This window comes from Anopheles funestus, chromosome 2RL (genome assembly GCF_943734845.2).
Source record: "Anopheles funestus chromosome 2RL, idAnoFuneDA-416_04, whole genome shotgun sequence".
Lineage (NCBI taxonomy): Eukaryota > Metazoa > Arthropoda > Insecta > Diptera > Culicidae > Anopheles > Anopheles funestus.
The window spans coordinates 34,038,698-34,061,089 of NC_064598.1; the positions used below are offsets into that span (position 1 = coordinate 34,038,698).

General features: G+C 42.6%; 3 protein-coding genes across 15 annotated transcripts in view; 1 reads left to right on the top strand and 2 right to left on the bottom strand.

The window, feature by feature from the left end:
- The window catches only part of LOC125760989 (tensin-2), a 161,242-nt gene extending 147,099 nt beyond the window's left edge, over positions 1-14,143 (bottom strand). For 4 of the 13 annotated variants that reach the window (XM_049421688.1, XM_049421683.1, XM_049421685.1 and 1 more), the window contains exon 1: positions 13,158-13,934. The gene's annotated coding sequence lies outside the window, so the exon portion shown is untranslated. Of the gene's footprint in view, positions 1-13,157; positions 13,936-14,021 lie in introns of those variants that run through there. The other 9 variants (XM_049421682.1, XM_049421676.1, XM_049421678.1 and 6 more) reach the window with 8 other exon arrangements.
- Positions 14,144-14,826: 683 nt separating this feature from the next.
- Positions 14,827-18,841, top strand: LOC125760995 (ubiquitin conjugation factor E4 A). Its single transcript, XM_049421710.1, has 3 exons — positions 14,827-15,072; positions 15,161-17,876; positions 17,969-18,841. Exons 2-3 carry the CDS (start codon positions 15,209-15,211, stop codon positions 18,412-18,414), a joined length of 3,114 nt encoding a protein of 1,037 aa, XP_049277667.1. The 5' UTR covers positions 14,827-15,072; positions 15,161-15,208; the 3' UTR covers positions 18,415-18,841.
- Positions 18,842-18,916: 75 nt separating this feature from the next.
- Positions 18,917-19,935, bottom strand: LOC125761016 (mitochondrial inner membrane protease subunit 1). The gene is made up of 2 exons (XM_049421749.1): positions 19,746-19,935; positions 18,917-19,662 (listed from the first exon to the last, which is right to left on the bottom strand). The coding sequence occupies exons 1-2, from the start codon at positions 19,845-19,847 to the stop codon at positions 19,039-19,041; spliced, it is 726 nt and encodes a 241-aa protein (XP_049277706.1). The 5' UTR covers positions 19,848-19,935; the 3' UTR covers positions 18,917-19,038.
- Positions 19,936-22,392: the final 2,457 nt, after the last annotated feature.

Sequence of the window (22,392 nt, forward strand, 5' to 3'; positions counted from 1 at the left end):
AACTTTAAGTGATTTAAATTATATTCCATCTTTTTCTTAACACGTTGCACTCACTCAACCTAAAAATTTATTAATCGTTTTCTTGAAGAAACCGCACGACACCAACAGAAAAAAAACTTTGCCGCAAGTCTTCAAGAAGGCAGACCCTTCCCAGAATTAATCACGCACCAATCAGCATGCTGAGGGAATGATGCGGGAGATCAAATATCGCCTCATGGTGCGATCGGGAAATAAAACCGAACACAAGCTTACAAAGCCACTACATGGACCAGAACAACCGGGAAACATTGTTGTAACTCAACATCCTTTCCTTTCCTCTTGCGTACGAACGCATTTTCGTAATGGAGTTTCGTAAGGAAAGCAGAAGATAAAATTAATTTACTGTCGCTCCATACACCGACACTCGGTTACTTGTGTTTCATCGCTTAATTTTGATTGACACAATCAGCAGACGATTCGGTCGGCCCTCCCGTGGTTGACCACGAAGGCCCAAGAGGCTACCGCGTTACTACGGGGCACGGTAAGGATCCTGTATCCGATCAACAATCTAACATTTGTTCGGGAATCCGATACGCTTCCATCCGGTACGGGTAAATGCTGCTGCTTAATAGTCACACTTCTCGATTTATCATACGCCTTTTAACGATTGTTCATTTCACGATAACTGCTGGACATCAATTTTATGGGTTGCGTACCCCTTTTTTTTGTTTGGGAGGCAGAAAAGGTTGAAAGATTGCGTGCGTTTGTTGGAAACCTTTTGCTTTTGATGTCGAAGGGCGCGATGTCGAGAGGAAATGATAGGTTTTGGTGTGGAACGAGGCACATCACACATGCATCACCCTGTACGCACTGTTTTCGTAGCACGATTTGTGATGTTGTAAGAAGAAAGAAAAAAAGCGAAACCAACGGCATTCGTGCCTCAGGAAGAACGCATCCACAAGGACTGCGAGTACCTCCAGAACGTCGAAATGTTGAAAAAGGTAAAATAATTGATAATGAACGTGCCCGGACGATGATCTTCGATGTGCTCTTCCTTCCAGGACACATCGTGTGTTTGTGTGTGTGCATACGAATAATGGACAAAAAAGGAAGAAGAAAACGAAAACCATAACCACCACACCATGCTTATTATACGGGCTCATCACGAAGAAGTCATTTGTTATGGGAACAAATGTTGCGCCCGATGTTGCGCCCAACTTGGCTGCTACCCCCCAAAAACCAAAAAAATAAAACCTGCCAACCCCAATTGCCAGGGAAAGGTCGCGAACAGATATAGCATATTTTAGCCATAAAGTTCATTTTCTGTAACGTATTTTACTTCCACCTTTTTTATTTTATTTTCGTTGTTCACCCTCAGCTTTTTGACGTATTTTAGAGGAGGTTTTTGTTTCCCTTTTCCCGATGGGTTTGCGTTTTTTTTTCTTCATTCTTTCGATCTCTTTGAGTGGCATCCTTCCGCGGAGGTCACTGGCATATGCTGGCCAGTGTTGATTGGGTGTCCACCCTTTATACATGTCTCTGCCAACGAAAAGGGCGTTCATTACTGCCATGTTCAGTGCAACGAACAGTGAGTCATAGCCATAAAGTACAACATAGTGATGATAAAGTTGCTTCTATTGCTTTCATCTAAAGGAAGGAAAGATATCTTACAACTAATTGCCATCCTTTTATTGTTGTTCTATCCTCTCCCAATCGCCATCATCTGCATACGCTGTTGGGATAATTCAAAGGAAACAAACATTTCGCCGAAGCAGAAACAAATCATAATCAAAAAGCTAGATTAAGCTTTAATGAAAAGTTTATCCATTCCTTTCCGCGTCCGCTTGAGACCATGGCGATTGTAAAGCCCTAAACAATGATCACAACCACATCGAAACAAATCTCAGACAGCGCATACTTCCGGTCTGCTGGGTTGTAACTTTTATTTTAGTGTCGAAGCAAAAGTTCCAACCAGTAAATGGACCAGCCTCGGTGGACGGGTTGCAAAAGTGTGCATGATTGCACACCAGCCCGGTGCCGGCCAGATAGGAAGGATTAATTTCCGGTCTCTATATTTCTCTCTCTCTCTCTCTCTCTCTCTCTCTCTCTCTCTTCTTCACAGAGCTGGCACATACCTCTTGTTGCGCTGGACCAAATATTTATGCTACGGCATCGGTTCGTTGTTCTCGTTCTCGATCGAAACAATGGAAAGCCCAAAAACGCTAAAATGTGGTATTGTATTGGTACAAAGTAGCGAAAAAATAAATGGTTGTGACATACTTGAACACAAAAAAAGGAAAAGTTTGGCATTGTTTTACGAGTGTAAAGAAAACATTTCGGTTAATGGAACGTTTAGTATAACGAGAATGCATACGATAGTATTTCGTTCCGCAGGTAGGCATTTTTTTTTAATGAGAACTATGATGAATAGGAGATGATTTTTTTTTCTTTATTTACTTTGTATTAAATGACAAAAACAACTCGAAATAATGGGATATTGATGCGGGGTTCTTTAAGCAAAGATCAGCTTTTTTCCGTGAAAAATAGCAAGGAAATTCTAGAAACAAACTTTATAGGTAGTTCGGTGTCATTTTCATGCCAAGATTCTATTATTCAAATAACTAAAATAAGGAGATCATTCTTCTAAAGATAATGCTTGCACAACCCGAAAATGAGAGATCCTCATAGACAAAGTTTCATTAAATTTTCTTTAGGTTGTAGCTTGGATATAAGTCAGTTGCTTAGGAATTAGAAAGAAGTCAATAGTATCGCCTCTAGGGCAGACTAGGGCCATGGCATCAAGCCTTAATGTTCAGTTTAATACACCAAAAGTCGTAGATCAAATACCATCTGAGTTCCTTGTCGAACGTGAAAGACGAACTTGTCGAAATGCGTTATAAAAACACATTATTTAAATGGCAGAAGGATGATCTAGTAGATCTTCAATCCAAGAAGAAGAAGAAGAAGTATAAAAAGAAGAAAAAGAAGCAGAAAAAAGAGAGTAGAAAAGGAATATGATGCAGAGAAAATATTCCAAGGTTTGACGTACTTGAAACTACTCATAAATGAATCCTATGTATATCCTTATGTATGTAAGGCATCAAGAATTCGAAAATTGAATCAAGATTTGATCCCAAACGGTTCGTGTTGTTAGGTCATGCTTTACCATGTGAACTGATTTACTAACCCTTTATATAAGGACATGTTAATAAATATTGTTTTTATTGGATGTCTGGCTAATTCAGTTTCGATGTTTAGATATCGATAAAAAAAAATCGGAATATACTTTAACATGTTGATGGTAATAACTGTCGCGAATAAACCGTGTCATTCTACAAAATCCCACGATGAAAAGTTAAATTTATCTGTTATTCTTTTAAAATCAGAATCATAAACATATTTCATAGCATATTTCATGTTTCTCTATTGCTGTTTCGTGTCTATCTTTTATATTGACGATCGATCTTTTCAACAAAAGGCACAACAAATCCACACTGGTGCTATCAGCATCCTTTGACGAGCCATCTAAACGCAACCATCCGCAACCCGCCTAAACATGTTGTCCGACAAATTGTTTCATCCCAAAATAGAAACAAAACAGCAACAACAAAAAAACATACACACAAAAAGAAAGTGATACTGATATTTGATACTTCCCTTGTACGCTACCCGAACAGAAAAAAGGGAACTTAGAAACACGTGCACCGCCACCATTCCCTGGTTTTCGATTCGCCAGCAGAAAAAGATAATCGCAGACTGGACTCATAACAGCGTCCTCCAAATCAAACGGCATCCAGACTACACTCCACACACACAGCATGAGCCACTAATGACAATGTTTCAGCTTTCGACAGCTGACGAAAAGGGGCGGCAAAAATTCAAAGGACCCACAACAACCGTGCAGATTGACCTTTTTGGCGAGACGGATGAAATTCATCAGCAGCAGCAACATAACATATGCTCGATCGTAACAGCATCTTGAAAAGTGAACCAACGGTGCTGATGTGTGTTGCTGTTCCTTTTTTTGGCGAGTTGGAATCGTACACAGCGATGTATTTGCATACGTGATCACGATCGCGCTGATAAAGCGGGAAGGATCGTGGGAGAATGGTATAGCATTTGGAAGCAAATTGGATTATTGGGAAACCCTTCGCGCGCCTTCCCATATATGGGAGTTGGCAAATCGAAAATGCGTGAAGTACGAATAAAAAAGCACAAAAAACAATCCTCCCCCTTGCTTTGCTGACATGCTTCATTGAGAAGGTGATCTTTATCTGAAAGGTAAATTTCAGGGTGAGTCAGTTGTTTCCTTCAACACGGGAATTGAGCAGGAAGGAATCTTTCGATTCATTACAACCAGAAAAAAACACGCTTCAAACACTGGTCGAAACAAAGCTCCAAAAAATGGAAACAAACCGTAAACGATTATATTTCATTCGAGCGCCATTCCGGCGTGGTATCGCGCGGTCACCGGAACCCGGAAAATTAATTTGATTCGCATTAATCGCCGTAATCGATATTTGAATGGGCGCGCGCGCCCGCTTACACACAATATTTTTTGAGGTTCGAAAATGTTCGATTCTTGTTTGATTGGATTCATTCACGGCTGTGCAGCCGACAGTCGAAACGGGTTTGCCGGTGTGTCATTTCGATTCCCGGTGAGTGTCACAAGGTTAGTAGCAAAAAAAAGAGAAACAACAACCAAAGAATGCCCTTTCTAGGTCAAAACCATCAAAATTTCAAGCATTTCAAGCGGTTAGCGCCAACGACGGAACGATGGACAAGTGTTGATCAGCAATGTGATCATGCACAAAATAAGCACCTTGCTGTGTCACCCCACCGACAGGGCGACCGCCTGATGCTATGCTAATTAAATTGGAATTAATTTGCAAACTATTTTCAACCCCCTGCAATGGGTTCAACCCCCACTTTGAGTGGCTTTTCATTTTCGCATTTGATAGTATTGTGTTTTTTTGCGACTTAAATCGTACTAGGAGCTCATGCACGATCGACGATAGTGAATGTTTTGGGGAAAGCTTTTCGATAATCGGCCACTCTTCTTCTTTCGAATAGCGTTCGACAGTGCGTGAGATGATTGATCATGATGGATTGAAATCAAAATAGTTGCCCAAAAACATAAACCTTTGGTGCTTTTACTGAATGGAGCCATTTTTTGTATTCGTTTGTTTGCGGCGATTCTCCTTTCGATTGATCGATTGATTTTATGTTCACAAAAGCAACGAAAAAGTACATCATACCTTCCATGATCGTGCGAATGGTTCATCGTACATGTGAAGTCACGACCGGAGAGCTAGGATCTCAAAAAAAAAACTTACTAAAAAAAACGTATTTTGCATACCATTTGCTTGTTTTTTGGTACGTTTGGAACTTCCATAAACAAAATAAAAAAAAAAACAAGAAAAGGTTCTTGATCACGCCCTAGTGTTTGGAAATTTATGCAGTTCTTCTAATAGAAAACCAAAACCAAAAAACAGCAGAATGGTAACCAAACTTACTCTTCAACCAAATTTCAAGCTGTACAACTACCCTCCCAAAAAGCCTTAACCGGAGCATATACATATATACACACAAGCACGAACGGGAGAAAATAGTGTCGCACCGAAATAATAATAAAAAGAAACGGTTCGCCTGAGGTATCATTAACATAATTTTATTAGGTTGCACGATGGATGTCGATGCTGGTAGATGGCTTAAGCAAAAATGGGAAACAAGAGGTGGTTGGGGATGAAGAGGGTGATGAGAGGGGGGATTTGAGTCAAAAAGGGACCAACCTCAACCCCGTTGGTGGGTGTGTTGTGGGTACGTGAGGCCTGGTTTTCTGTTCCGTACCTCTGTTCACCTAGGTCACACACAATTTTCCCTGTTTTTTTTATTTCGTTTTCTTTTTCTGGGACCCACCAGTGTGTGTGTGTGTGGCTCTTTTTTGTTGCCATTTTTATGGCCATACATTCCGCAGCACATTCGGTGTGCCCCGTCCCCACCGTTGACGGAGATGACATTTCCGTGGGTCCCAAATCACGAAGTTTCCCGCATGAACCATTCCCGTGTGCTAGCTCGTGCCATGTTGGGCTCTAGTGTGTGTGTGATGTTCAGTTGACTTTTTTTTTACTTCCACCCTCTGAACCTTCCCTGGATCCTCCTCAACATTTCACCTCGCAAGAAACCCCTTCTTTTGGCGGATGCTCTCAATTTCTCTACCCAATTCAAACGACAACCACACTGAACGGGGTAATTTGAATTTCTTGAGCAACGACGCACGGTCAACAAGCATCACAATCGGTGGAGGCCACTCCACTCCGGTGTCCACCCGTAAGGGAAACCTCTTCCATCGCGATCCCCACCTGGGACATCCTGCGGCAGCATTCGGTGCTGATATGGTTTAATGCGGATCGTAAATTATGACCTTAATAAGCAGAAAAGTTGGCCAAACGGGTGATTTATATGGTTCCCGGTCACGTGGCTTATCGGCACGGGTAGTATTGTTATGAATTATTATTCAATTAAACCACCCCGTGTTTGTGTGTGTATGAGAGCGTTGGAAGTTAGCAAAAGATTTTGGAAAATAGACACACTCGACACATATCTAATCAGCAATAGGCTTTTCGAGCTCGCTAATCTCAACAAAAGAAACCATTGGAACTTCAAAAGCCGGCGAATACAAAAAGAAACTCTGGACATGATCTTTATTATCGTGTGACATAATATTAAGTCATCTTTTGGAACAGGACAGCATTCAAGGTTCGACACAACCAAACTCATCATGACCCTAGACCCTCTCGAGTGCCTTCTGTTTCACACATAAGCCCAAAAAAACCGAGGGCCGGCAACTGCAATGACTAAATTCGTAATAGATTGGAACGTCTCGTTTTTTATGGGAAAATCCCTTACCGAGCAAGTCCAAGAAAACTGAGCCTAGAACCAAGTTCATAAAACATAACCTCAAGAAGGCACACACACATGAGCCGTTGTGCTTTATGGTGGCAATAAAGATCAACATATCACTTAAAAGCATGTGTTTTTACCATTTCCGTATGAACATTTCAATTAGGGTATAGGTCCGACGTAAAACTCTTATGGAAGGGTGTTGTATGTATATTGCAATGACAGTACTTTGAACGTTTAACTTATTAAACCAAACCATCACGCGGATCCAAATAATGGATGAAATTACGTAAAGTGAAGGTGATATAAAGGTTTTCGTAATGAGAAAAGGAAGAAAAGCACCGTAAGTTTGTATCTTCTCTTAATCACAAAGGGAAAAGATGTATTTCTCATTCTTTTAGTTTTGTTTTCAATGCATTTTCAATGCATCGGTAATTTGAGCTCGTTCGACTTCTCAAACCCTGTCCAAACTAATAGTTCACATCCGGGATTCATTCCAGGCGAATGGGGTTTTTTTTATTCTCTTAAGTCCATATTTCTCAACAACAAAAAAGGGAACGTCCCTATACACTTTGCGGAACAGTTAAAGGTTCTTACCATCTGTTTTAGGTTCGTTACGCTTCAGCAACTTTTTTTTTCTCCCTTCGATGTTCTGATGACTTTTACACCACACCATACACGGGTTGGACTAACTTCCTCGATGAAGAGAGAGAAAAAAGTAAAAGACCTTGATCCTTAATCCACCCTCGCTAATGCAATCGTGCGTGCCATGACAATCAACAGTTGCCGGAACAACAGAGTGGGACAAAGTGGAACAGAGTGAGAGAGAGAGAGAGAGACACTCATACTTCAGAGGAACCCCCTTTGCGAGTGAATAAAGTTGTACCACGAATTTTCAATCCGGATGCTGGCCCTTTTCTTGCACCACTAACGCTTTCAAGGTAAAGGTCACGCCGACGAAGGACGTGCTGCAGCTTGTCATCATCCGGATAAGCCAAATCTTTTTTTTTTGCTGCTGCTAAAGTTTTCAGTTTGGCTGTTAAATCAACATCCAGCAATCAGTGCACGGCATCAATCATTATTCTAATTATCTGTCCCATTCATACCTAGGGCGGGCGGCCAATTATTGCCTCCACCGAGTTCGGGCCCCGATGACGAATGGTCGATGCAATTGCATCACACGCTGTGGTGCAAACTTTGCCACTACAAGCTGCCTTCGGAGCACACGCCTTACGTAAGAAATACACGATCATGCATGCAGCTGTGATGTTTACTACAGTCCCAGTCGGCCCCAGTCTCCGTAATGCCACCCCGAGCACATTACGCGTCCAAGCTGGAATAGTTCTCTAGCGCTAGAATCCACTCTCAACAACACTTGCCTTCCGCAAGGAATGTCGACGCTGAGCTCATCGATCCGGTATGGCATCATGGAGCTTGTACTAATTTGCGACAAACGATTGACATCGTTATGATGACGATTGGCCTTGTCCGTCGTTGGTTGTATCGGTATCATCGGTATCCTCCGTTGATTGCATTTACCACAAATCTGATTGCGATCCGATCACACCCGCTAGATGAAATGACGAGTGAAAGCAAAACAAAAAAAAACTCATTCACAACGACCCTTTAAATCAGACAGCCTAACCCGATATACCGGAAGATGTTCAATGTCATTTTCGCAGGGCGGGGAGAAAATGATGCTACAGCGCAATCCGTTTATTGCGCCACACATCGCAGAATGTTTAATTTCATGCCAAAAAAAAACCGAAACGCCCGAAACTCAATCTCTGCTGTAGATCGGGAATAGAGACGAGAGAGCGAAAACTAGCGCACTGTAAAGGTTTGCAGCAGCGATGTTGAAATCCAAGGGCTAAATCGCCCCCCTTTGGAACCAGCTGGATGTTGCTGGAAAACAGACGCACATTTTTGTAATTTATTTATAAAAATAAACCCCCCGCTTCTTCAGCTTTTGGCCAGCCAGTGAATATGGTGCAGCAATGGCAGGGCCAGTGATGCGATCGAATAAAAGGGCGCCTACGGTCTTCGCTTAAGGGTTCGATTGCGTCTTCCGGGGAGGTTTTCTTTTCGTTTTGTTGGGATGCCAATATTTCATCAGCATTGCGTGGTTACGCATTGTGGTATGCAGTGTTATGTTTTTTTGGGGAAATATTTCCCTTCAGGGATATAAAGAAATTACTCAAACATTCGGTCGTTCGGAGGCCAACTTTTAATGGTGTAAAATCATTTACAGATGTCATATGGTGGTTTTGTGTGGGGAGCTAAACATCCAAGACAAAGGCATTACAACCAGCTACATCATAATTAATTTAGGAAACGCAGTCATTTTTACAGCCTGTCATCGATTGATTTAGCGTCTGGAAATGGAAAGAGCGGGCGAAAAGAAAGAGAGTAACAAAGAGAAAAATTCCCTTCTCGATCCATTGTGATGGCGCACTTAATTAAAAACTCCCCGAAATGGTCCGATAGCGAAACTTTACTTACACGCTTTTAAGCATTACCATCTTCTTTGGAAAATTCCCCTTCATGTTGGGTCAGTACCGGCACGTGGGACCTTCACCCAACTCATAGCGCCGGAACGGAACAACCAATAAATGATAACCCGATTTTATCGAACCATTTTCCATTCTTTTCCGCTTCGTCTGACTGATGGCGATTGGTTGGTCCGTTTTGTTCGGTCGCATGCGTCATAAACCAAAACAGATTGCCCTTTTAAACACGCGAATCTGTTTTCTAAAGCCAAGAAATATAATGTATGACTAAAACCTTGGCTTTCTTAAGTTTATTCCATGATATGGTACTACGGGCGTTTGATCTATCACATCACAAACAGTTAACCGATTACCATGCGGTAACGTCACATAGTTTACGATTTTCGCCAACGGCTAGTAAACAAACAAATTGATCGACGGACGGACAAATAGTGTTCGCAAAAGGGTAAGGGTAAATAAGGGAACATTAAAGCAAATAACGAACCGAACAAAAGCTTCTGTATCCGAAATGCTTGCGCGATGACATCATAGTTTTGTTTGTTAGAGGTAAATAAAAGTCTTTTATTTTTTCCTAAAGAACGGCCTCGGTCATGTTGTTGATAAAACACAATTTAGGAGTTATACATACACAACGAAATGTGTATCATAATTATTAGGTTTGAATTTATTTGTTTTACAAAATAAACTTTACAAGAGACCGATTAAGTGTATTAACAAAGATGGCTGTACACAAACGTGTCGTATAAACAGTGTAAATAAAACACAATTTATGATGAAATTTTTAATTATAAATTTAAATTAACCTTAAACGGAAACTGTGTTGGAGCGTGTTTGAAAGTCGAACTCTATCAACTACTACATTTAATCAGCTCATTGGTTAGTGTTAAGTAGTTAAGTAGATTATAAGAAGAAGAAGAAGAAGAAGAAGAAGAAGAAGAAGAAGAAGAAGAAGAAGAAGAAGAAGGAGAAGAAGAAGAAGCGATTAATTAATTAAATATAGATAACAATGAAGACAGAAATTCTAGTAAGACAAAAAAGTTCCAAAAATTCGCTAATCTAGAAGAAAGGATACAATATTCAACTCACACCAGTTTTGCTTCTGGTTCATACAAACAACTCTCGGAAAAAGAAACGGAACTATCTCCAATAGTTTCCGACTGAATTATCAAAGCAGATGGTGCAGAATCATATGTCTCGAATTTCTGCATGTGCCGAATCCAATATCCTTTATACTTGAAACTTATAAACTCTACTTTAGGTGTTTGTTCGTAATGCACACAACACTTTTTGGAGGGACCTTTTGTATGAAAACATTCAGAATTGAATCTAATTAGAAGGCATTCTCAATGTTTTCAAAGCTAATGAGGCTTGTAATTCCTTGTTTTCCATCAACAAATCACTTAAAGACCGGAATACCGGAAATCCACATGAGATTGGCAGATTTTTACGGAATCCTCAGGGAATACCTGGATCTGCAAATCTGCGTACATCAGATCGAAATATTATGGGAACGTCCTGTATTATTGTTTGCGGTTTTTGTTTGTTTAATGCTCCACATCCGTTCATGATAAAATATCGATCTTTTTATCATAAAAACTGGTATCTTAAGTTGAGATATTACTGTTCTCAATGTCTTAAAAAACAAAACAAAAAAAAATGAAGGAATTTCCATCAGTAACTGTTTGTATTGGTAACCAATTGAAATCCATTGTGATATGTTTGTTTGCTTGCCGTTTCTTTAGCTATGCTCAGAAAATAGCAAACATTCTCTATTTCACAAACAATTTGCACGCCTTCGAATGCCTCTAGGAGCCCAGCTCAACCCAAAGAAGCAAAAAAAAAGCGCAAAACAACGCTGGAAACAAATACCATCTCGATTGACCTATACCACACCGCCGACGCACGCCATGATGGATTAGATGATACTCGAGATTTCGTGGTACTATGCTTGAGAAGAAATAGAAAAAAAGCTTAAAACCTTTCAAAAACACCTTGTTGTTGCGCTTCAAAACTTGTCCAGTGCCTTCTGGTGGGATTGCTTAGCCGGGACCTTAACATTCTCGCCCCTTGAGCATATCGTAGCAGCACCAGAAAACCGCAATCGTGGCGGATGATGATGTGGAGATGAAGTGAGCTTTCATGTACCACCAAAAACGCGTATGAGGCCGGATCTTAAGCCGGTCCGGTTTGGTTTGTCGCCCTGTCGGTGGTGTGCTTCAAGGTCAGCACACAGAAAAAAAAACCGTCGCAAAACGTGTGCTAGAAGAAGCCCTACAATGTGTGGACATTGGAAGGAGTACCCCGATAGAATTCGCGTTTGATTCCTGTTCCGTAGAAGGGGTTGGGGAGGAGTTAGTTTTTGCGAAAATCTCAGTCCCAAACCAACGAAGCAGTAAAACGTCGAATTAGATTAGAAATCAACGAATGTAATGGGACCAAAGCTTGTGGTTGGGTTTCGTGGCGACTTGCAATCCTGTCAACCAACAAGCTTAAAGATGTCGATCAGGACACACCAAGGATTCTGAACCGGGGAACTTTGGTGCTAATATGAAAAACAAACTCACAAAAAAAACCATTCGCAGCACGTGGAAAAGGATTGAGTCCGAAAAAGGGAAAAATAACAACTGGAATCCTTTCGGTTTACGTCTCTTCTGTGGGTTAAAGTGGCCGGAGGTGTCAGCATGTTGCTGCCCGTTGGTTATTATTCCGATTCAGATTTGGAAGAATCGAATGCACCAACAAAAAAGCGGACGAAACCCTGGCCCTCGAGCAGTGTGAACAGAAAAACACATCGGAGGATAATAGAAAAACGAATAGCGAAGATCGGAGGAAGGTCCCATCAACTTCCCATATGGGACGTTAAGCTTCAGCTCGGCAATAAGCTGCCGGCGGGACATGTGTTCGCTTTGCTTCTGAACCCACACATACTGTTACACGGCCGGTACTCGGCCAACCACGGGGTTGCTTTGATGTGACGGGATGACATGCCCAATTCTTAAACCGGTGACTCTGGCTTAACTGCCGAGATGTCAGCTCGCCGATTTAGGGGAAGGGCAGGAGGGGTGGGAAAAGAAAGATGGAAAAAAGGGGTAGAATTGGAAAATGCTACACCGCAAGTGTCGATACACCCGAAAGGTGCGTGTTCAAAAATGGGAAGCTAAAAACAAAACTAGGTTTGTAGGAGTCAAACAGCGGGGAGAAAACAGAATTGAAAAAAATAACCCAAAACTTGAACCCGGATATCACGAGCTTTTTGTTTTTTTTCTGGGACATAAGCAAGAAAAGGGTTTGTTTTTTTTGTCGTGGATGACAATGATCAATTTTGTATTTTTATGTCTGAAAGAATGTAACCCTTTAAACGAACCGATCGAAATGCATTACTTTTTTCTCGTTTTAAATAATTACTTAGAACATTATCAAACCCTTTCCACAGAAAAAAAACATAATCATTTGCGATTCCATTGATGAATCATATGATTAGTGTAATATAATTAGGTCTAAATCAAAACGTTGTTTTTTTTTGTATAAAGTTTAACAACATTCCACAAAGATAGACAGCAAGAAAGAGAGAGGAAAAGAGTTTGTTTGGCGAATCCTTCTCATGTAATGGCCATTTCGGTTTGATTACATTTGATGTGTCTCTGGTTTTGAAAAAAAAAATAACCAAATCACACTATCAACTGAACTTTAAGCTGATGTGAACAAGCTGATTAATGTACGTGATAACGAGCGACACACACATGAAGAGATTAGAAATGAACTTACCTTTTCAATGTGATCGCTGGTCTTCTTTCAATACGATCGAGTTCAACTGGATGTTTATTCCGTTTTCGGTTTAACTAATGCACACGCACACAAAGAATGGCAGCACCTTTTGAATATTTGAGCGATGCGTAGCTTTAATTGTAATATTTTACCATCTTACACACACTGGTAGCAATCATTGCAGGTGAATTTCACCTTTAACCCTTTCGCTAGATGAAAGAAACAAACATGCACACACATATATAAACACACCCACACACACAGGACCAAAACGCACAAAAAACACTTTACCTAGCGGGCATAAAATTATATTAATTAAAAGCAAAGCACTGTCACGAATTGAGGTAAATGGTTTGTTGTTTTTTTTTCTTCCTTCTCTACTTTTTAATGGTTAAGAAAAACCATCAACCACTGATTCAACACAATCGAAAAGCGTTGAAGCGTTTCACATTTAGAAGGTTATACCTTGCTGCTTTTAAACCGGCATTGAGCATTTAAATGGAGATGATTTTCTTCACCACACACAAGTGCGGATACACACACACACGCGTGCACTGAAGGACACTACCGAATTTTCAATTCTCCGACACTTTACCGGTCTTTTTTTGTTGCCACTCTTTCGCAAAACGTTGTCGATTTATCGCCGGCAGAAAGGTAAAGGCAACACACTTGCCGTACTAATAAAACACAAAATCGATCGTATATTTTCACAGCTTTGTTCACTGATTTTTCCTAACATGAAAAGCTTTTTTTTATTACTTGCTTATTAACACTTGGCATGTGATCTGTGACGTACAGTTTACCCCAATAACTGAACGCAAAAAAGAACCGCTTGTATGTTGGGATTGAAAGCTTGAATCATACTACTATTGACTAAAACTAAACACAATACACACGCGTACGCGAGCTTTCGGGAGCGAGCATCCGCGCGGTCCTACGCATGTACATCCTCCATTCACAACGGTCGATCGCAAACTGCGTTTAAATCTTCTCGATAGCGTGTATTGCATGGATTGACCCAACCACAGTGGGTCGAAAGGAGCCGCTCGGGGGACATGAATATTTTATTTTCAGGCTATGATTTTAAATAATAGAAATAAACAAAATGAAAACCAAAAATGGAGAGTTTATAAAAAGATGATTTTTATGCTGATTTTTGTTTTAAAAGTTGTTCTTCTATTACGATTAATTCCATCAGGACGACTAGCATACTCACTTTTTATTACTTTAGCTGATTTATGAGTGATTTTCTCACCGATTTGTTCTTGATTGTGGCACTTTCAAACAAGTTTTTTTGTAGTACAACTTTTTCAAACGACTAAGCCTGTTGATTTTCAAATATTTTCACAAGTTTCTCCTTTTTTTTGGCCATGGTTTGGCTGACTGTGTTACGTTTGGTAGAGGATTGCGTAGTTTTGTTTGGGTCGTGTACATGCCGCTTAAGATCGAACAAAAACATCGAACGATAAAACATTTTGAGAACAAAAGGTTTAATTATCCTTTGCATGGTATTACATTCTAGAAACATATTTTCATGTTCAATGATTAAATTTCTCCTTATTTTAGGATTCCATTCCCTTTTTTCAATCCTTCGCTCGCTTATTTTTCCGCTGCCACATTACTGTCAAAATCTTGCCTGACAGTGCGCAGTATGATCGCACCTTCGCTTCATCCACTGTGGTTGATATTTGGGAAATTGACAGTTGGTAATTGACAAAGAAAAATACGAGAAAAATTACAACTCATTCGTCTCGTCGTGAAATTTTCATGAATGAAAACAAAACCAATCGCACGAAAATGTGCACCAAATTGTGAAATTAAAACAAAAGCTACCATTTACGTTGTGTCGCATTCCACGTAGTGCTGCCAGTACAGTTGTGTGTTCATTTCACTGCTGCTCAACTATTTCAACTCGGTATTGCTGTTGTGCTGTGCTGGTGGGGGAAGGGAGGAATTGGTCTTTTGATTGTGTGTTTTTCTTGTCCATTGCACGCATTTTGCAGGCAGTAAGCAGTGTGTTTCGTTGTCCCCCGCGAAAATAGGCCTACCGAATGACGGAAAAGATGGATACATCACACAAACCTAAGCCGCTCGAGCAGAAGACGAATGCCCACATTGAGAAGGTGTTTCTTATCACGCTGAACAAGAGCCCGCAGAAAAACAAACAGCTGGTGTACGTGGAAGACGTGGCGCAAGGTGTTGAGAGCGGGCTGCTCGATCTGGACGTGCTGGAGCAGGCACTGTTCGAACGTTTGATGCTGTTCAATCCGTCCGAGTTTCTGATACCGAACAACATAACGACGGCCGATACGCCCCAGATTGCGGAAACGAAGGTCATCCTTTATCTGTACGGGTGCTTCGAGCGGAATGAAAAACCGATAGAACCAACCGACAGTGTAGCGTTGGACAACCAGCGAAAGATGAAAGCGCTCATTCTGCGCAACGTGTGCACCTCCCTCAAGCAACCGGAACTGTACGAGGGCCAGAACCTTTCGAACCAGTTGCTAGACATCTTCAAACAGTCCGATACGGATGATTACACCGTAGCAGCACGGTTTATCTCGGAAACGGTAAACGAAATCTTTGCCGACTCGGAAACGGAATCGGACGGGTTCGTCGTGATACGGGGCATATTTGGGCCAATTTTTGTGGTCGTCATGAAAGCGCTGCGTGCCGCCTCACTGATCACGATCGAGCGCTGGGTGATGCCGTTTCTGCAGGTGTTTCCGAGTGACAAAAACAATCCCCGATTGGCGCTGATCTTTCTCGGCTACACTATGCCACCGCCAGATGCGGACGGTATTAAATACTCCGATTCACTGCTCGGTCAGCTTCTTTCGCTCTCGATAATGCCTCGCAACCATAATGGACCGTACGAGTACTACGAGAACCCGCTCACAACGAATCGTTCCGCGGTCGACAGTTTGTCGTCGAATCTGTGGAACTACACCAAGCTGCATCTTGGGCGGATGCATGCGTTCGTGAAAAGTTTCCTCCTGCTCGGGGGTGATGTGCGTAGCAAGATGCTCGACTGGATCGGAAGGTGTCTGCATGCGAATGTACCCCGTGGTCAGATCTGGAACACACATCACGGGATGGGTATGTTCGGGAACCAAACGACATCGCCCGATTCGTTCAGTATCAATCTGGCCGGTGTGTTGCTACATCTATGCCAACCGCTGCTTAAGCCGCAGCTGAAGGTAATGATCGTGGATCCGACGTACTGTGCCGTGAAGGAGGCGGACAAGGAAACCAAAGCTGTACACATGCTCGACGCGGAAAAGGAAACCTGCCTGCTACCGCTGGAGGATGACAAAGAGCAACGGCTCGAAGCGGAACGGTACAACTTCGTGACGGAGTGTTTCTTCATGACGCACAAAGCGATTGATCTTGGGTACCGTGTGTGCATTGAGAAGTTTTTCCGCATGAACCGCGAGCTGCACCGGCTGCAGACGATGTACTACGACATGATGGCCCAGAACGGTGCGGACGTACCGAACGATCTGATGCAGATGGTGTCCTCACAGATGCAACAATTCCTGTGCCTGCAGAACGTGCTGCTGGAACCGGAAACGGACGAACTGCTGTTGCAGTTTTACGAAGCGTCCGCCATCTGGCTAACGCAGCTGAGTGCCCGTGACGCATCGTTAATCGATACGCTCGCTCCAGCCAAAGGTTTTTCGCCACAGACGCAGCAACCGGTTAACCTGCCGCTGAACGGTGTGACGGTATCGCGCGTGCTCAAGTGCATTCCGGAGTACATCATCGAGAACATTGTCGGTTATCTGCAGTTTTCGCGCCACTTCGATAGTCGTTCGCTGCGGGTGGATGTGGATGCGCAAACGTCGATCTTTACCATGATACTGATCTTTATGGGCAGCTCGGAACGCATCCGGAATCCACATTTGCGGGCCCGGCTGGCGGAAGGGTTGGAAAGCTTACTGCCGAAAGATTCGGAACCGGCCGGTTTCAGCCTGAGCGCGACACTGTTTACCAACCATCCGCATCGACTCGAGATCATTCCGAACCTGTTGCGTGTGTTCGTTAGCATCGAAATGACCGGCCAGAGTGTGCAGTTCGAGCAGAAGTTTAACTACCGTCGGCCGATGTACGCCATCATGGATTATCTGTGGAAGATCGACGAACAGAAGGAGTGCTTCCGGGCGCTGGAACGTCAAGCGATCGAAAACATCGAGGCGGAAGATCCGCCCATCTTTCTGCGCTTCATCAACCTGCTGATTAACGATGCCATCTTTCTGCTGGACGAATCGTTGAGCAACTTGCAGCAGATCCGTCAAATGCAGGGCGCTCAGGACAATGGCGAATGGGAATCGTTGGCACAGAACGAACGGCAACAGAATGTGGCTAATCTGCGCAATTTGGGCATGTTGGCACGGTTCGATAACATACTGGGACGGGATACGATTAACATCCTGCAGCTGCTAACGTCCGAGACGAAGTCGATCTTTTGCCACTCGTCGATGGTGGATCGGGTGGCGGCCATGTTGAACTACTTCCTGCTGAACCTTACCGGCCCGAAGAAGGGTAACTTTAAGGTGAAGGACAAGCGCGAGTTTGAGTTTGATCCGGCCCGAACGGTGCTGGAAATCTGTCGAATCTACGTTAATCTGTGCGAGTGTGATGCGTTCTGTCTTGCCGTGTCGCAGGACGGTCGGAGCTACAGTCCTCAGCTGTTTGAGTATGCGGAGCAGGTGCTTAGTAAGTGGACCTCATTGCTTGTTTCATCGTGGCAGAAATACTAATGGGATGTTTTTTTTTATTTGTCTCTCACAATTTTATTCTTCTTTTAGCTCGAATCGGTGGAGGTCAGCTGATCGGCGAAATGCAAGAGTTCGCCCAGAAGGTGCAACGCATCGAAAAGCAGCAAAAGATCGATGAGGAAGCATTGATTGATCCGCCGGACGAGTTTCTCGATCCGATCATGTCGTCGCTTATGGCCGATCCTGTCATACTGCCCAGCTCGCGCATTACCGTCGACCGTTCGACGATCGCGCGCCATCTGCTGTCGGATCAGTCCGATCCATTCAATCGATCGCCGCTCACAATGGAACAGGTGAAGCGGAACGATGAGCTAAAGGCCAAAATAGACGCTTGGATGCAGGAGAAACGTGCGAGCCATGCCGCAGCGTTGGCAGCGGCCGCCGCCGCCGCCGCTAGCAGCGAACAGCCAACCACACCCGTAACACCGACGGCCGTTGCGATGGATGCTGATGAACCGGCCGAGGAGGACCAATAGTAGCGTAATAGTCGTTCCTTCCATTAGCCCAATTTGAGTAAAAAAAAAACAACGCTACGATTAGCTGCTTGAGTCCTCCCGGTTTACCACAACCACAACTCCCTGTCATCGTAGTTTGCTGGCCGGGGAGAAGCTAGCACAATGGCGCTATCCTTTTGGTTTTATATTGCGAATTAAGTGTAGTGTATGTTTTTTGGTTTTAGTTAGTTTTTGTTTTTAAAGAACTCTCAACTTTTTCACCACAAACGCGACGTTACGGATTCATGGGTCGTGTGTATACGCGTGTATTGTGTGTATGTATGCGTGTTCAAGGGATGGGATAAATTTAACGTAAATTTAATGGCACCCACTTTAGCTGTGTAATAACGATGATCCACTTAAGACCTTCTTTAGTATGCAATAAAATCAATACCATCGATACGGATAAGTTTTTTTTTTGTTTGGTTGTGATAGTACGTTCCGGGTGGATGGAAAAGAAAACCAGTTCGTGACGGCTCGAGCATTACTTTCGACATTCGACTATAACTTATATTAAATTTAATATCTCATATGAACAACATGTCACGGACACAGTTAGCGCAAAAACAATAGCAGCACGGTGCTAATTTACCATAATCTATACACTCAGACGAATAGTTTAAACTCACTTAAAGGCCACAGACGACAGACGGCACGGCTTTTCACCAGTCCGATCGGTACCGGGCCGTAGTTGCGCGAATCGGAACTGTTTTGTACGTTATCGCCCTCGATCCAAAGATGTCCTCGCGGTACGGTAACGATGCTTGTCCGTGGTTCTGGAGGCATTTCCATTTCCATCCCTCGTTCATCATTATCCATTGCGACACGCTGCGGCTGGCTGGCCGTATCCAACGTTTTCGTTTGCGTTTCCTCCACCGAATGGCTCACGTAATCGACCTTTTCCCGCAACTTGGCCATTGCTTCATAGTGTTGTTGTGATTTCGTTTTAGGACGCTGTTCGTCGGCATCCACTTCACTGCCGGCGCTCGGTAACACTGCCGTGTAAATGGTGTATGTGTTTGAAAGTGGATTTAAATTGAACGATGCCCGTGTCATGATACGATCACCCGGCATTCCGATAATGCGCTTGCACACATGCTGTACCGGATTTGTGGGACTTTTTGTGATAATGATATCGCCACGCTGTAGTTTCGCGAGCCTTGGAGTGATTCGATCCGTAATGAGCACATTGTTCGTCGTTAGGGTCGGTTCCATCGAGGGGCCAACGCACTGCAATGATAGGGTTTTGTAACAGAAGCATTTTCCGGTCCGGTCGCCACGGATGATTATGTAAAGACTGTGCACCACCTTACCACAACAAAGTCCCCGATGTACTCGAAGGTGCAGTGTGTAATGCAGCCATACTGCACGATATAACCGCAGACACCGAGTGCTTTCGAAAGGAACTTAAACATTTGTAGGAAGTGTACTTTCTTCCAGCACAGAATTGGTTTCGTGGAGTATTTGTTCGCTGTGCGGTTTTGTTTACATTTAGAAACAATAACAAAAAAGGCGAAACGTCATTGGTGGCGATGTTTTTTTGCTGAGGGAAAGTTAAACGCGCTGGTTGATTACTTGAGCTGCATTTTTCGTGCGATGTTTACGTTTCAAACGTGCACAGCACAAAGAGACAAGTTTAAATATTGGTTATTTTTGATTTTAATAAATAGCTGATAGCTTGATAGCTTAATCCAAGTCGCAAGAGAATTGAAATGCTTTGAAGCTTTTCTAACGCATCCTGAACTGCCCCCTAAACAGGCAATATAATAATCATAAAAGTAGCATTTTGAGTACGTAAGATTACTATTGTATTATATTCTTCAACATCCCAATAATATCAAGCACTTTAAAGACCAGAATTCAAACATTCACTCCCACGTTTACCGATACAATCCAATATCAGCTTAAACCAATATCCTGTCTTCGTTAGAAGCGGTGTCTAGTGCCATTAAATTCGACATATGGTGCCTACAAATGTTCATTGTTTCATTCGAAAGATTTTGAATGAAATTCAATTCATACCCAATCTGTTTATCAATCTGGCAAAAGCTTGGTTAAATTTATTTTCCAACGTTGTTTACAGTTTCGTTTACATTCAAACAAACCAAAGTTTATACCACCCACGAGGAGACAGTCATGCCGGTTACCAATGGCAACGGTATACGAAGGTATGTGAAAACTTTAATGCCATGTGTTAGCAAAGTTGCGGCTAGAGCCGACTATTCCCATCACAAGTTTGGAATTTTCAAGTTGGAATTGCGTGTGCGTAGTTTCAGTTGCTTAACTTTAACTTTTTGGTAAAACTTTTCAACACACGTTTACAAAGAATGTAGTCCTATTTACAGCGGTGACAAGTTTGGTAAGCGACAGAAATCATTCCCACACAGCATCGTTGCCTGATCCTTTTGTCAATCAAACCCAAAAAGGAAATGGGTCAAGTGTAGTATCAAAAGGGGTATTATCGCACTGCTGAGAAGGAAATGAATACGTGCAAGCTTTTCACCGTAAATCAAAAGACGGATGACATTTCACCACGCGAAAGATTAAACGGTGTTACAAAAATGTGTTTTTGAAAAGGATCTTATAGCTGTCAGTGTGGAATCACACAGATGGAAGCTGTGGCATTTGTCTCAATTATCCTGCACACATTGACACAACATCAAAAAAGGGCAAGTTTTATTTCTTGCAATCTGTTCACCACAGGTTTCACTTCTGTTCGGCAATCAATTATTGTTGTCGGTCAATCCGGGCACAGCCTGACGGCATACCGTAATCGATAGTTGACAACTTTTTCGTGTATGTGACACTTGAGAGGACTTTTTGGATGAAGTTTTCCTACTGTTTTCATATTACTGCGAATTCATTATTGTGCATACGAAATAAACAGGGCTTGCTTTAATCCAAATGTATGGCAGAGCGTATTGCTTCCGCTGACAGCTTACCGCAGGGTTTTGTGTGTGAGAGCGCCTAAAGTTAGGCAACATACTTTCTTATTAGTCCGTTTACGGAAAGCATTGGCAAGAATGTTGAAATCCTCGGTTGATTAAAAGTTACCAAATTGTTCCCTAACTTCTGACAACACCATTAAAAAGTATTTTAATAAAAGCGGTTGCATACTTTTAGGCGTTAATAATTGTTGATCGGCAAAATTTGCATCATAGGAAGTACCAAACAAATTTTGCGAAGTAAATAAAATCGAAAAACACCTTTCATTTCCTCCCACCATATGCCTTGTACCAGTTTGTTTCAGTCAATTAAATGACGTCAAAACTTGCCGTTCGTTCCACGTGAAAGACGCTAGTGAAGCAATCACAAAAGGGCACACATTTGTAATGGGTACAACCGTATCAGCATTCACTGATATTGTTACATTGCGGAAGCTTTCCAGTCGAGTGGAATTGCTTATCTGGCCCGAAAACCCGGCCGATGTGAGGCATCGGTAAGAAATGCATTGTTCTCGTTTTGCCACCGAGCGGCAGAAAACCTTATCGGCTGTGGTCAAACGACAGGTCAAAGGTTTCCGCTGGTTTTGGCAGTTTGACAAAAGTTTGGTCAAAATACCAAACCCCGTCTCCACCGTTTTGGTAAGTCAGTGTAAAACGGAAGGAAAATCAATTAAACCCGGATTGGAGTGCAGCAATGCGACATCGACAACGGCGCTTACTTCTTTACGTTGCTGAATGAAAAGCGATTAAGAAGACGCTTACACTTCTTCGTTCGGGGGTTGGAAAGTGTTTATGGGAAGTTTAAAGCTTCGATAAAATTGTACGGATTTACAAGGCCATTTTGCCGTATATAGACGATTGCCTAAAGGCGAAAGTGCTTCCGAGGATCGCTTAACAGATATGTAGCTAATAACGCATCCTCGCAAAAGGAAGGAAAATAAAATTCAATCCACCTCCAGCAAAGCAAAATCCAACACCCCAAATCGGTCTGGGTGGGTGGGCAATATCGAAGGGT

Excerpts from the sequence above, each read along its gene's own strand:
- LOC125760995 (XM_049421710.1), top strand. The coding sequence starts at position 15,209 with ATGACGGAAAAGATGGATACATCACACAAACCTAAGCCGCTCGAGCAG. Across the intron at positions 17,877-17,968 it reads GTATGCGGAGCAGGTGCTTA|CTCGAATCGGTGGAGGTCAG; the intron begins GTAAGTGGACCT and ends TTCTTCTTTTAG.
- LOC125761016 (XM_049421749.1), bottom strand. The coding sequence starts at position 19,847 with ATGTTTAAGTTCCTTTCGAAAGCACTCGGTGTCTGCGGTTATATCGTG. Across the intron at positions 19,663-19,745 it reads ACATCGGGGACTTTGTTGTG|TGCGTTGGCCCCTCGATGGA; the intron begins GTAAGGTGGTGC and ends CTATCATTGCAG.